Source organism: Sinocyclocheilus grahami, unplaced genomic scaffold (assembly GCF_001515645.1).
Source record: "Sinocyclocheilus grahami isolate Dianchi unplaced genomic scaffold, SAMN03320097.WGS_v1.1 scaffold429.1, whole genome shotgun sequence".
NCBI classification, from domain to species: domain Eukaryota; kingdom Metazoa; phylum Chordata; class Actinopteri; order Cypriniformes; family Cyprinidae; genus Sinocyclocheilus; species Sinocyclocheilus grahami.
This window is the reverse complement of record NW_015505608.1, coordinates 594,122-608,561: the sequence shown is the minus strand read 5'-3', so window position 1 is coordinate 608,561 and position 14,440 is coordinate 594,122. Positions and strand designations below refer to the sequence as shown.

The 14,440-nt window shown below is 37.4% G+C and overlaps 1 protein-coding gene across 7 annotated transcripts in view; it reads right to left on the bottom strand.

Moving 5' to 3' along the window:
- Positions 1-5: 5 nt before the first annotated feature.
- Positions 6-14,440, bottom strand: part of LOC107551694 (protein capicua homolog) — a 56,032-nt gene continuing 41,597 nt past the window's right edge. For 5 of the 7 annotated variants that reach the window (XM_016233400.1, XM_016233398.1, XM_016233402.1 and 2 more), the window contains exons 15-21: positions 12,007-12,474; positions 11,582-11,904; positions 11,198-11,352; positions 4,204-4,361; positions 3,953-4,087; positions 3,735-3,860; positions 6-1,872 (exon numbers count right to left, since the gene is read on the bottom strand). In XM_016233400.1, the coding sequence (XP_016088886.1) occupies positions 1,580-1,872; positions 3,735-3,860; positions 3,953-4,087; positions 4,204-4,361; positions 11,198-11,352; positions 11,582-11,904; positions 12,007-12,474 (1,658 nt within the window). In that variant the 3' untranslated portion in view covers positions 6-1,579. The remainder of the gene's footprint in view (positions 1,873-3,734; positions 3,861-3,952; positions 4,088-4,203; positions 4,362-11,197; positions 11,353-11,581; positions 11,905-12,006; positions 12,475-14,440) is intronic. The other 2 variants (XM_016233404.1, XM_016233401.1) reach the window with 1 other exon arrangement.

Genomic DNA, 14,440 nt, shown 5'->3' with positions numbered 1-14,440 from the left:
ATAAGAACAGTTTATAACCATATTTCTTTATTTCCCCTTTTGTAATACAATTTCTTGTTACTGGCTTTGTTTCTTCCAACAATGTTTTTGTTGATGCTTTTTATTGTGATGCTTGAGTCTTTGGACTCTTACTGTATTTATGTACAACAAAGAGCAGTGCTGCAAGAGAAGATCATCTGTGGCCTCCCAGTCCCCCTTATAGCCTTAAAGTGATTGAGAAAAAACGATAAAGTGACAGGAGGAGGAATGTAAGTGGTAAATCGAAATAATAAAAAACATGTACAACTACCAGAAAGATATTTGGAGTGCCTAACAATAAAGGCTTACGTAATTGCTCTCTGGTAAGAAATAAAACATTGTGAATATCAAGATAAAAAGTGTAAGAGAAAAGGTTTAAAAAAAGGTAGTGGAAGTGCCTCTGGGAGCAAGGGAAGAGGGCGAACTCGTCCCTCCGTTTCTGCTAAAGAAAGAGTATATTAATAAGAATACAGTATATATATAGGTTATAAGGATCAGATCCACAAGAACAACAAAGCATTAATAAGAACAGTAATAATGAGATTTTATAACATAATGACCTGTATCATTACGTGTTGAAAAATCAAGTTTCTCCTCTAAAAAGTTAATAAAATTCTTATAGTAAATTCTTAAGAATATATTCTCAACATTCTCTTTGCTCCGTGCTTCACCAGCTCATGAAAAGTTGAATAAAAAAGGCAGAGAAAGAAATGCTTAAATATGTGGAATTTCTTAATATATGGAAAAACATAAATCAATGGCAATGATGTGCCTGTTGACTTCCCTTCCATGACCTTTTTCCTTCATGGCTAGCCAATCAGATGCTTTGGAATGACTCCAGTTTGATTGACAACCGTTAAAGTCAATCATAGGACGAAAAGTTTACGAATGGCAGCGCAAAGTCTCTCGCCGAAGGTTTTCAGTGCCTTAACAAAGCTCTCTGTGAAAAAGTCTTCAAAAATTAAAACACCACAGAAGAAAAAAAAATCAAAAATAAAAGTCCAACAAGTCTTCATTATCACTTAAACTCAGCCAGTGGAGGCCCGCCTCACAATGACTGGCAGTAACCTACAAACCAATAAAAAACACCTGTGGCCAAGCTACTGCCAATCAGGCCGTACGAACACAACTCAGTCTGAAAAGGAATGGGGTGCCCTCACACGTCCCGCCTTTCTAGAGGCATCAGCAGCACTGTGACTTCACTGGTGTACAGGACAGGCCCACAGTCCTCTAGTTTCAAAGTCCAAAGGAAGCCTAATGACTAAGATAATGCTGTAAATTCAAGAGTGTATATTCAAGAGTGTCTGTGTTTATGTAGGCAAGTGTCTGAATGTAAAGTTTTCATAATTCAACATCACGTAAAATACTGAGAAGTTTCAAAACCCCAAAGTGTTTTTAGGCATCTCCCCTCATCTGCTCCATATACATACAAATTTTGCTCTTGCTTTTTCTCTCTATGTCCTTCCGAGGCAGTCATAGCAGAGACAAGACAACAAATGTAGATCATGCAGATGTCGAGGGGAGACATCTGGTCTTCAAGCCTTCCATTTTCCCATCAACCTCATCTGCTGGTGTCCTGTGAATCGCCAGCATTTCTGGGCTCCTCCGAGCTGTTCTGCTCACCCTCCCGCTCGGCCTCTTTTTCCTGAGGCTCTGCCCCTATAGCTAGGTCACTGGCCCCCGCCGCTGCCCCAGAAGGTCCTGGTAATGAGGAAACATCAAAAATGCCTGCCGATTCCGACGGAGCTGCCGTTTGCATGATCTTTTGCCGGACCTCACGGATCTTGAGCTGTAAACACACCTTAGTGGGGAAGATATCAGCGTATCGTGCCTGGAATGCTGCAGTAGCTTGAGCTATTGATCGAGAGAGGGGCGAAAGGGGGAGAGAAAGAGAGTATTAGACGAAAGAAAATTCTGAAAGTGTTTTTATCTAATGCAGGGGTTTTTGGCCTTTATAATCTCAGATGTTCCTCTCAGCCAATTTAAAGGGATAGTTCACCCAAAAATGAAAATTCTGTCATTAATTACTCACCCTGAAATTGTTTCAAACCCAGAGAGACTTCATTCATCTTCGGAACACAAATTAAGATATTTTTGATGCATTCTGAGAGCTCTCTGACCCTCCCATAGACAGCAAGGATCCTTACATGATCAAGGCTCAGAAACGTAGCAAGGAGATCGTTAAAATAATCATTGTGACATCAGTGGTTCAACCGTCATTTTACGAAGCTATGAGAATCTATGAGCAAGCTATGAGCCTTGATCATGTAAGGATCCTTGCTGTCTATGGGAGGGTCAGAGAGCTTTCAGAATAAATAAAAAATATCTTGATTTGTGTTCCGAAGATGAACGAAGGTCTTACAGGTTTGGAACCACATGTGAGTAATTAATGACAGAATTTTCATTTTTGGGTGAACTATCCCTTTAAGGACCAGCAACATAAAAATCGGAACAAGATTCCCTTAACAAGTTCTGACTTCAATTTTGTTCTCTTTCTCACACAAAGCCACTGCAAGGCTTCAGAAGTCTAAATGTTTTACGATGCATTGATGGTGCTTTTTGAAGCTTCAGTCAAATTTTTTTTTTGTAACTGCATGAAAAAGCGTGACCAGAATTTCTACATTTTTGTTCAATAGACATGCTAGGAATGACGTGATAGTGAAAACATTTGATGTTTATATTTAATTCCTTTAATATTGCGAACTATGCATTAGGGCTGGATGATATGGCCAAAAATACAATCACAATATAAATTTACTATAAATGTGGACATGCTTTCCACATGTGTGTTAGACCATGAGAATGAATAGAAACTTGTTTTTTAACTCCCAAGAAAACCATTTTATTTTCCCATAAATTCTGTTGAATTTCGTTTTATGATTTATTATAATTTATCAATCAAAAATGGTGTCTAATAAAATGTAACAACAATTTAATGAATGAAAATATAACAATTATTTACAACAAAACATTTAAATTAAATTAATAAATTAAAACATGGACTAAAAATATCTTGGATGTATGATATTCCTTACAAATAATTATAATATTATTATTATTTAGTCATTTATTAGTAATACATAGTAATATATTAGAAATATAGCAATATAAGATAAACTAAAATTATTTCGTCAGTTTGTCGTGAAGATCTTTGAGTGTCAGTGTGTATTTGATGGTAGTTTCTCTCCTTGTGAAGTGACTCAGAGCTGCTAGATAAGAGGCTGTTTCTTTTGATAATAAAAAAAAAAAAGTTATAGTTTATAATAGCTAGATTTAGAAATACATCTGAAACATTCATAATATATATTTTATATTTTAAGATTCCATTAGTCTTGTATCTCTCCAAGGACCCCCCGGTTGAAATCCATGGGTCTAATGCAGGGCTGCCCAAACTCGGTCCTGGAGGACCGGTGTCCTGCAGAGTTTAGCTCCAACTTGCCTCAACACACCTGCCATTAAGTTTCTAGTATGCCTAGTAAGAGCTTGATTAGCTGGTTCAGGTGTGTTTAATTGGGGTTGGAGCTAAATTCTTCAGGACACCGGCCCTCCAGGACCGAGTTTGGACACTCCTGGTCTAATGAATAGTGTTATGTCAATAGCATCCATTTTGGTTAAGATTTGTGCTGTAATTGGTTTGTTCTTCATTTTACTTCTGTGCTGTCTGTAAGCTGTGTGGGTGGTACAGTAACAGTACTCTATAAAAGTGTGTGCGTTACCTGAGGGGAAGAAGCCATGCTCCTGGAATAGCTGCATGACAAGAGCTCTCCTCTGATCAAGAGTTCTCCTGAGAGAGGAGTAGGGCACCTTTTCAAACTCCAGCTCCCCCAGAATATCCTCTCCATCTGTACCAGATAGGGAGAGAATTATAATGTAGTTGAATCAGGATAATATAGGCTGCAAAATGATGACGGTTTTGTGGGTGGTGAAGTATTACCTGGCCTATCAAAGGTGAAAATGTCCCCCTCACACTTTGCAGCGCTTTTAGGTGTGTTTGGCTCTGAACTGCAGCTAGATCTGCAGCGGCTTTTCCTTTTTGGAGAGACGGGATCTTCTGTGGATGAGTCCAGGTCTGTGGAAAGGGGGATTGAGGGCTAGTTGATTTGTGATTTGAAAGGCATGAACAAATGAACTGACCCAGCTATAGTTAGATTTCACATTGACTTGTTAGAGAGGTCTGAATCTTACTCTCACCGGTGGAGTTTTTCCTCTTCCTGCGGTAGCTGCCCAGTATGGCTCGTGGGGAAGTGGCCAGACTCTGCAGGGTTGGAGAGGGCAGAACCTCCTCTGGACGGAATTCTGGCAGCTCTGCAAAGCGCTCCTCAAAGTATACTTCTGACAGGACCCTGCACACATCACCAATCACAAGATTTACTTAATCCACTTTAACCCTTAATCTGACCCCATACTTAAACTTAAGAACTACTATTAACAAGCAGCAAACTAAGAGTTTGAGGCAAAAATCATAGTTAGTAGTTAGTTAAAAGTGAGAATTGGTCCCCAAACTAAAGTGTGACCATGCAATTAATTAATTTGTTAAAATATTTACGATTCTGTACTAATCAAAGTCACTAATCAAAGGAACACTTTGAGACACTTATCATAGGAAATGTATTCAAATTTGTCATTTCTAAATACAATTATTCACTAAAACTTTTATAATAATAACATAATTTGTAATGACAAAAATGCAATGCAAACTTATTTTCTAATTAAGATTTTCCCTATTGATCTATTGTCACATTTACATTTGTTAAGAGAATTTACGTGAAATCCAGTCTTTTCAATATGAATTAGTGCTGTCAAACGATTAATCGCATGCAAAATAAAAGGTTTTGTTTACATAAGATATGTGTGTGTACTGTGTATATTTATTATGTATCAACCCTCTACACTGAGAGTAAATCACTCGCATATGCGACTAAATTTTCACTCTGGGTGACTAAATGAAGTCTAACATTAGCCACTGGCTAATAAATTCTCAGATTTCACTTGCCAGTGTGTGAGTTGGAGGCTAAGTATAAGTTTAGCACAGCTATATTATTACTCGCCGAACACAATGACTGAGCGCTTCAGAGTTTCACTCTCCGTCAAGCGATCTGTGCTATTTTTCTGTTCATCTGAATAGACTTGCAATGCACCTGTATTTGACGTACTGCCAACTCTAGTGTGAAGGCGCACAACTCGCCGTCACTTTGTTTCACACACACGCAGAGAGAGAGAGAGCGAGAGAGAGGCTAAAAATTATGATTAAATTATAATTAAAGTATGGCTAAAAATCTTTGACAGATTCATCAAACCCATTCTTCTATACGGTTGTGAAATCTGGGGCTCCAAATTTAAATTAAACTATAAATCTTGGGATATAAACCCCACTGAAATTTTCCACCTCGAGTTCTGCAAGAACATCCTGGGACTCCACAGAAACGCCCCTAGTCTCAGTTGCAGGGCAGAATTGGGCAGATTCCCCCTTCTAGCAGAAATCCAGAAGAGAACAGCAAAGTTCTGCTTCCATCTATCAGACACAGTGAAAGATGATTACCATCACTGCACTCTTTCTTACAGGGCAGGACACATTTAGTGGAAAAACACCAACTCAGTTCAACAATTCAGTTTAAACACGTTAAGACAAGTTAAAGAGATTGGAAAAATAACCCAGGAAGAATACATCCATGATTGGCAGATCAAAGTAGCACAAATTAACAAATTAAAGTACTTCTACAGATTAAAGACTGGTTATCAATTAGCACCTTACTTTATCAAAATGAAAGAATATGGTCAGAGAAAGCTTCTGACGAAGTATCGTCTGAGTGAGCAGAGTCTGTGTGTGGAGACGGGACGACACAAACAGAGCCAGAGAGCTCAGACTGTGTTCTCACTGCACAGAGGGACTCATAGAGGACGAGCTGCACTTCCTCACACACTGCAGCAAATATAAACACATTAGAGACACTTATTTTACCCAAATAGTTCAAATTGTGCCTGAATTCAAGCAAGCGAGCCACATAGACAAGCTGTTATATTTTGGGAGAGAAAGAAAAGTGTATCCACCTAGCAGCACAGTATGTATCCTCCTGCCATATTATGAGGGACAAAGGCTAAACCCCCTTTTCTTTATCAATGCTCTCTGTAAATAAGTACCTTGTATTTGCTATTGTTTTTTTTTACTATCTATATGCCTGTATAACTTGTTCGCCATTTATTGCTTTGGCAAAATTGTGCTGTTCCACAGTCATACCAATAAAGCTCATTTGAACTGAATTGAATTGAGAGCGAGAGAGCGAGAGAGCGAGAGAGTGAGAGAGAGAGAGAGAGAGAGAGAGAGAGAGAATTGACGCGCTACATGTAAATGATATTCTTTGTTGTATTTTCCTGTCAAAATAATGGAGTTCCTTTGGAATTCTTCAGCTTTTAAGAACTGCCAGGTTTTCTGGTAGTGGGCGGAACTAATGCGCAAACGACAATCTCATTGGCTGGCACTCACCTATTACCTATAATAGTTTTGATGTTAGCAAATCAGTTTGAGCGAACGCACACAACCTGATTAATATTCATGAATCCAGCAGCTCGTTAATCCTTAGTGCGTTTTATATTGTTCTTATTAGCAGAATTTGTATCATTATTATCTTATCAGTATTTCTGTTAGTTTTTTTCACAGAAACACTGAATGACCAAAAAAGTACCACCATCAGTCCTAAGTTCAGTTAAAATGACTAATATGCGTTCATACATGGTTATCAAGTTTTAATTCTAATTACTAAAGTTCTATCATTAAATAATACTTGATTATCATATTATAATGCTTGACTGACTGATGTTAAGAGTGTACTTTCAGATATTTAAAAAACGGTGCCATTTTACAAACATATATATATATATATATATCAGTCTGGCGAGTAAACTAAAAAATGTACTAGCCAATGGCGATTCAATTGCGAAGGTGTCCGGAGAGGGTTGTGTATATATAAATACACACACATGCATGTATATTAGGGGTGTGACAAGACACTTATCCCACGAGACGAGATGAGACACGAGACTGGGTTCACGAGACAAGATTTTTAGACTTTTTTAAAGAAATCCTCAATGATGAAATATATAGGGAAAAATAGTCTTTTATTCAACTGAAAACACAAAATGCAAAAAAGTAGGTGCATTTTGAAATCAACTTGTACTTTATGAAATTAAACATCTATTTTAATAAATTTTATGCAGTAATAAACAACATGTAAACACTGCAAAACGTTTTGCCACAAACTCAACTGACAGGCATGTAATTGCACAAAAATTATAAATAGTATAAATAAAAATAAATAATAAACAACATAAATATCCCTTTAAAGTGGAAGTGAAGCAGTCAGTCAAGTTTACATTATTTAGTAAACTGATTTCCACATTAATAAAAAATATATATATATAATAAACATGATTAATGTATCAATTTAAAAGAATAAAGCAGTGGTTGCCAAACTGGGGGGCGCGGCAAGGCTGAGGGATAGTTAGGGCCGTATGAAATCCGTTTGATTTTTTTCCAAATTCCATTTTTTCCATTTGAATTTTTCTCTACTCCTTTTTAATAGTTAAATTAAATTGTATTAATTAAAAAGCATGTCTAATTAATTAAAATCATTAAACTTTTAAATTTTCACATCAATTTATTAAAAGTTGAACAAAAATTACATGTTTAGGGCCCTATGAAATGTTTAATTTTTTTTCACCATATTATTTATTGTTACCAAATTCAGTGTTTTAGCATGTCTAATTATTTGAATGCATAAAACAACTTAATTTATTCATTTTTTTTCTTAAAGCAGCCTTATGAATTTTTTTCCCCCTCAGAAATTCTGTGTTGTGTATTTACATTTTTCTGGTTATCAAATGAAGACATAAAATATTAATTTAATTTATCATTTATCTTTTAATTATTTAAAATTGAGCAAACAAGATTTTTTGGCAAACAAAGGGGATTTACTATTAAAATTAAAACATGGAAGAAATGTTTTATGTGATTATTCCTTAAAAAGTAATGTTTGTTTAATTTTAGTAGTAGTAGTAGGCTATGTACATTCTACTGAAAAATAGTTATAGGCACAATGTCTTCAAATCAAACCAGACTTTTATTTTGACGGGTTGCCGTGAATACCTTTACAGTTCTGTGTATGATATGACGCTAGTTTTACTCAAATCAAAAGCTAAAATGCTCATGAAGTGACTCTCAGAGCAGTTCTAGAGATGTTGTTTGTGTGTTTACGTCCTCATTCAGTGAGACGACAGATGCTAAAATCACCGCGAGTGACACGCGCGCTACAGTGTGTGTGTAGTAAATGAAACAGCACGTCTGCGCCATTCATTAACAGAGACAGGCAGAACATGCAGGATTCATATTTAAATCGCCTCTTGCAGCTTAATATTTACAGATACTTGTCCATATCGTGATTTGATTTAAGTGTAATGACCTACATTTGATTAATTCATTCAAAATTTGACAAATTCCGTGACATTCAGCGTTAAACTGTGAATTCTGTTTTTATGACTTGATAAAGACTACACTGCGTAATTTTCCTGCTTATCATGCGGCCACTTGCCTGATGCAACATAAAATATCTTACATACCACCACTTGTGAACGAGCCAGTGTAATGCAAATATATCTGAAAGGTCTGCGTGAGGATATTGTCACGTTCTCGCGAGACCAGTCAGATCTCGTCACACCCCTAATGTATATATTTAAAAAATAAATATTTTTGTATATTAAATATATTTATTTATAATATAAATTATATGAATATAAATATAGACATGTAAATATTTTCAAAATATATACTGTATGTGTGTGTATTTATATATACATAATAAATATACACAGAATGCACACATATATTATGCAAACAAAAACTTTTATTTTTGGATGCGATTAATCTTTTGAAAGCACTAATAGGAATCCATATGATTAGTAATTTGATGTGAGGGTGCATCGTGTTTAATATAGGCAAATTAATTTGCTACGTTGAACAACAAAAAGCTGCACAGTTTGAAAGTGACCTTACTCGAAATTGGACCTTTTGCCTGCAAAATTTTACCTGGCCTCTTGAACTCCGATTAAAAAGTAATTACTAGTGGTTGGCCAATATAGTTTTTTTGACAGCATTTTTTTTGTGCATTGGGAATCATATTTTTTCAAATAAAGCCAAGGTAACACTCATTTTACATACAGCACACAGTGAAAACGACATGAATATGACAGTGGGCAAATGGATAAAGCGCAGCATAATTTGAAATGACGAGTTTAAAGTTTGTCGATCGTGCGTCTCCTGTGAAGCTGAACTCTCCTCCTGTCCACATTCAACTCAGACAGACATCATGCAGAGAACACGCGATCATGCAAGATACAAATGCACACACAAGATCTCACTGCTGGATTCGTCTAAGTCTGCAATTAAATGTTTATTTTTTTTGTCATTTGTTTAAATGAAAAATGTGTATTTGCTGAATGCTGACGGTAAAAGGGAAAGTATTATAATGTTTGCTTTTCTATTACTAAAAATATAAAAGCAATCGTTATAATACTTTTTTGTATACCTTTTAATTCCTTTGTTTAACATTTCTATCTGATTAGACAGTTCTATCTTATTAGACAGACTTCTATCCGTATCAGACAGAACTGTTAAACAGTGACAGCAAACAATGAAGAGAGAGAATGTGAGCGCTGTGTGCTCAGGCGCTGCCTATCTCTGAGCCGTCCAAATAAAAGTCTCGAATAGGCATGGGCCGGTATGAGATTCTGACGGTATGATAACCTTAGATAAAAAAAAAATATCACGGTTTCACGGTATTGCGATTACAGCTCTAAAATATGTTATTTTTAAATGCCTAGGTAAAAAACAACTTTTTTTTTTCCACTGAACACAATACATTTTATTTTTAAGAAACATAGAACATTTTGGAACAGTAAACATGTCAGGCTAAATAATTAAAATAAATCATTTAATTCTTAATTAAATTAAGTGCAGTCACTTAAGTGAGCCTAAACCTGCAGCTCAACAATAATCAGAACATAAATAAATTATTTTCTGTAAAAAAAAAAAATCATCCTTCTAAATGAAAAAAATGCAGTCACTTAAGTGAGCCTAAACCTGCAGCTCAACAATAATCAGAACATAAATAAATTATTTTCTGTAAAAAAAAAAAATCATCCTTCTAAATGAAAAAAATGCAGTCACTTAAGTGAGCCTAAACCTGCAGCTCAACAATAATCAGAACATAAATAAATTATTTTCTGTAAAAAAAAAAAATCATCCTTCTAAATGAAAAAAATGCAGTCACTTAAGTGAGCCTAAACCTGCAGCTCAACAATAATCAGAACATAAATAAATTATTTTCTGTAAAAAAAAAAAATCATCCTTCTAAATGAAAAAAATGCAGTCACTTAAGTGAGCCTAAACCTGCAGCTCAATAATCAAAAACATAAATCAAAACATAATTTCTGTAAAAAAAATAAATCAATAAAAAATGCAGTCATTAAACCTGCAGCTCAACAGGGTTTTTGGAGACATGCTCACTTTCTACACATTCCTCTTTCAGTCCAAGTTATGATGCAGGAATGTTCACCTTTCCTGGATTAAGTTTGGAGCGGTGAGGTACAAGGATGTGTGCACATACACATAAGGAAAGAGAGAGCGCGAGTGTGTTACACACACACACACACACACACACACAGTCTTTCTTCGTACAACACTCAAACAGTGGCAAAGACACCTGAGAACCAGCAGTTTGTTAGCTTTTTAAATGTTGTGATTTTGAACAGATGTCGTGTGACTCGTTACGCTCTTCGCTGCACACAACCGAGGGAGTCCTGCACTTTCCGTCTTTGATGACACGTAAAAAACTGTGCATACCGCAGGAACAGTATAACAGAAAATTTTAGTGGTTTTGAAACCGTGACTTTTCCAAACCGCGGTATACCTTGAAACCGGTTATCGTCCCATGCCTAGTCTCGAATGCATTGGCCAAACAGAAAAACTTATCGCCTGATGCAGATATTGGCCAAATATTCAAAATATCAGCCGATATATCAGCCATGGCGATATATTGGTCAACAACAGTAATTACGACTAACATATGATGAATATGAAGCTGGAAAAAAAAATCATAGTTCTAATGATGCCATATTTCATGAAACATACTTGTCAACAGAATCGAACGGTCGTTTGAGTGGTGGGGGCCGGGCCTTGACTTTTTTAGGTGGTGCATCTTTATCACCATGAGACTGAGGCGGAGCAGGATCTGATCCAGAGGGAGGAGGTAATGGAGAAGAAGGGTGGAATTCCTTCCATTCAGCCTGGGTAGAGCAAAAAAATTAGTGAGTGAGCGGAGTGATTTTATTATTTATTAATTTTTTTGCCTACTACACATTCAGTTACTTTATGTAGTGTTACTTTTCATACACTGCTTTGATTAATCAAGTCTGACATTTAAAACCTAATATATCTGACAACTAACACACTGATATAAATAACTAAAATTATTCTAATTAAAATGTAACTGACAGCCAGGATAATGACGCTAACCTCCTTAGCATTTGCTTCTTTGCCCCGGCAACTAGGCGTAGCACTCTCCGCTACAGAGTGGGCGTGGGCTTCTGCAGACCCCTCCTCTGGTGGGAAGGTTGCAGACGAGCTCGTCTCAGCTGCCTTGTCTACCTCAAATGAGAACCGACTGCTGCTCTCTTTGTCCTTCTCTCGCTCTCTCTCTTTCTCTCTGTCCCTCTCCTTTTCTCGTTCTTTGCCTCTCCCTCCTCCATCATAACTGCCCACTGGGATGTTGGCCACTGTGGCTTTCACTTTCTGAGGAGGCCTTGGTGTGATCAGTTTGGGTGTCCCTGGTGCACTTCCTGTTGAAAGAGAAAAGAGGGACTGTGTTTAGGCTCAAAGAAATCACCACTGGGCAGCATCATGAAAACAGACAAACTTTATGATGTTAAATTCCATGGTACCAGAATGGGAGATTTGAGCAGGGCTTCCAGGCTGCAGTGTCACTGAGGTGCCCGGTGGGGGCGCGACTGAACTGCTGCTGCTTTTACTTGGGACCTGGAACTGTTTGTCTGGCTGTAATAGCGAAATCTTCTCAGCCTGTCTCTCAGAGGACTGCGTGTAGACCTGACTATCCGTGTGCTGCCTGTCCAGTGTTCGTTCCAGGTGCAACTGTCGCTCAGAGTGTGTGGATATGTTCCCCTGCCTGTCCGAGGTTACAGAGGTCATGGAGGTTGTTGTGGTGTGTTTAAGAAGGATGTGTGGAGATAGGCTAGAGGAACTGGACACTGTGTACACCACACTGGGTGACACCGTTGCCATAGACACCACACCAGTTGCCAAGGTCACATTTGTTGGGGTGTAGATGGCGGTGATGGCAGGAGCGTGAGGGGCACTGGGAGACTGGGCCGGGGCCAACAGCGATGGCTGACCTGGTGAAACAGTAGATAACAGCAATGCAACACACTTTACAAACACTCAAAATGCAAACTAACACAAAAATGAGCAAAATGTATTTGTTTATTTATTTATTTTTAATCAGGGGTGGGAGATATGACCAAAATCTTATATCACAATAGTTATTTTATTTCATGGTAATGTAGGGCTGCATGATAAATTTAAATGAAATCGCAATCGCGATAAGGCAAAAGCTACTATAGTCATGCGCAACTTGTCAGTGAAGCACTGTTCTATGATCAGTAGTAAATCTCCATCCGAAGGCCAGAGGGTGCTCGCATGCGGAAACTCCAAAATACAGCTGGCAGATCCAGGAAATCCTTATAATGGTAGCTGAATAAACAGAAGATTTAACTGCTTTCATTGATTCAACGTGACTAATAAACACAGGATTACAACAATGTATGATTTCTCTGATGTGTTCTTATTATAATTATTATTATAATAAAGTATATAATAATGCAAAGCTAATCGACATAGACTTTATCACTGCTTAGAATACTATGAAATGTGTTGCGTGCCTTATTCTGTGTAAGAAGCCACATCATCTCACAGAAGGATTTATTTCAAACACTTGACTGATGTTGTGAAGTGAGTTTTGAGTAAAATGTGTTAAATGTGTGGTATTTTCATGTGCTTTCAGATGGAGGAACATTTACCACAGAGCCGAAGTTCATTGAGAAGCTACGCAAACAGCTGTCATTTTCGCAGAAAGATATCTTCGATTTCATTATCGCTCGATTAAATCGTCTGCGATAATAAACGCAATATTGCGTAGCTTGTCAGTGAACTACGGCTCTGTGTAGTAAATCGGAAAGCATATGATGGAGATTTACTAGTGATCACAGAACCAGCTTTACTGACAAGATGCTCATGACTATCGCAATCGATTAATCATGCAGCCCTACGCTAACTATATATATCACAATATAATTTTTTTGTTATTCTTGCTTTAAATAAGGTTATGATATAAAAAAAATTGATACTATAGAAATTTCATAATTTTAGTCACATGTCAATATGTGACTAAACTCCCACCTTCAATACCACGACTGAGGTGCCCTTGAGCAAGGCACCGAACCCCCAACTGCTCCCTGGGCGCTGCAGCAAAAAATGGCTGCCAACTGCTCCGGGTGTGTGTGTTCACTGCTGTGTGTGTGCACTTTGGATGGGTTAAATGCAGAGCACTAATTCCTAGTATGGGAAACCTTTGGCCCGCCTTTCTGAAACGCGTAAATTTTTACAAAGCTCATCGGTCTGAAAAGCGAGGTGTATGCTGATTGGCCAGCTATCCAGTGCATTGTGATTTTCCGAATACCTCAAGCATGCGACGGAAATGTTACACCGTTACCATACTGTGATGCCGTGTGTGACGAGACAAAACCAATAAAACCCATTACAAACGAGGCATTTGTTGCATCCAGTGGGGACATAATTACTGATTATAATGACTTATACTGTCTTTTTACGCGTTGTGTATTGCACTAATTACCAAAAAATATTCATATCAAAGATCTATGTGGATAATAGCTACTTTAAACAAACCCCACTTTTATCTTATTGAAAAGTATGTCAATTAGTGGTCATGATACAGGAATTTCTAACTTCAATACCTTGAAAAATATCAATATCAAAGTACCCGTGAACCGGAAGTTGCAACATACTTCAGTGTTGAGATGTATTTCCAAGTGAAACGGAATATTGAATAAAGCGCGAGGTTTTATTGTGATGCACCTCCACTCCACCTCTTGCTCATAGCAGATTCACGGTTGGATAGGAGTGGTTACGTCTGACATCATGCTTCACCGCTTCTGGGTCCTAACGCTCTGCCAAACGCCCCCCAAAAAACAACAAACTGTGCATATACACACTCACGATGTCATGTAATACTGAAAAATGATAACCCTAACCTTTATCTCCATACTGAAATCCCAGATGGCC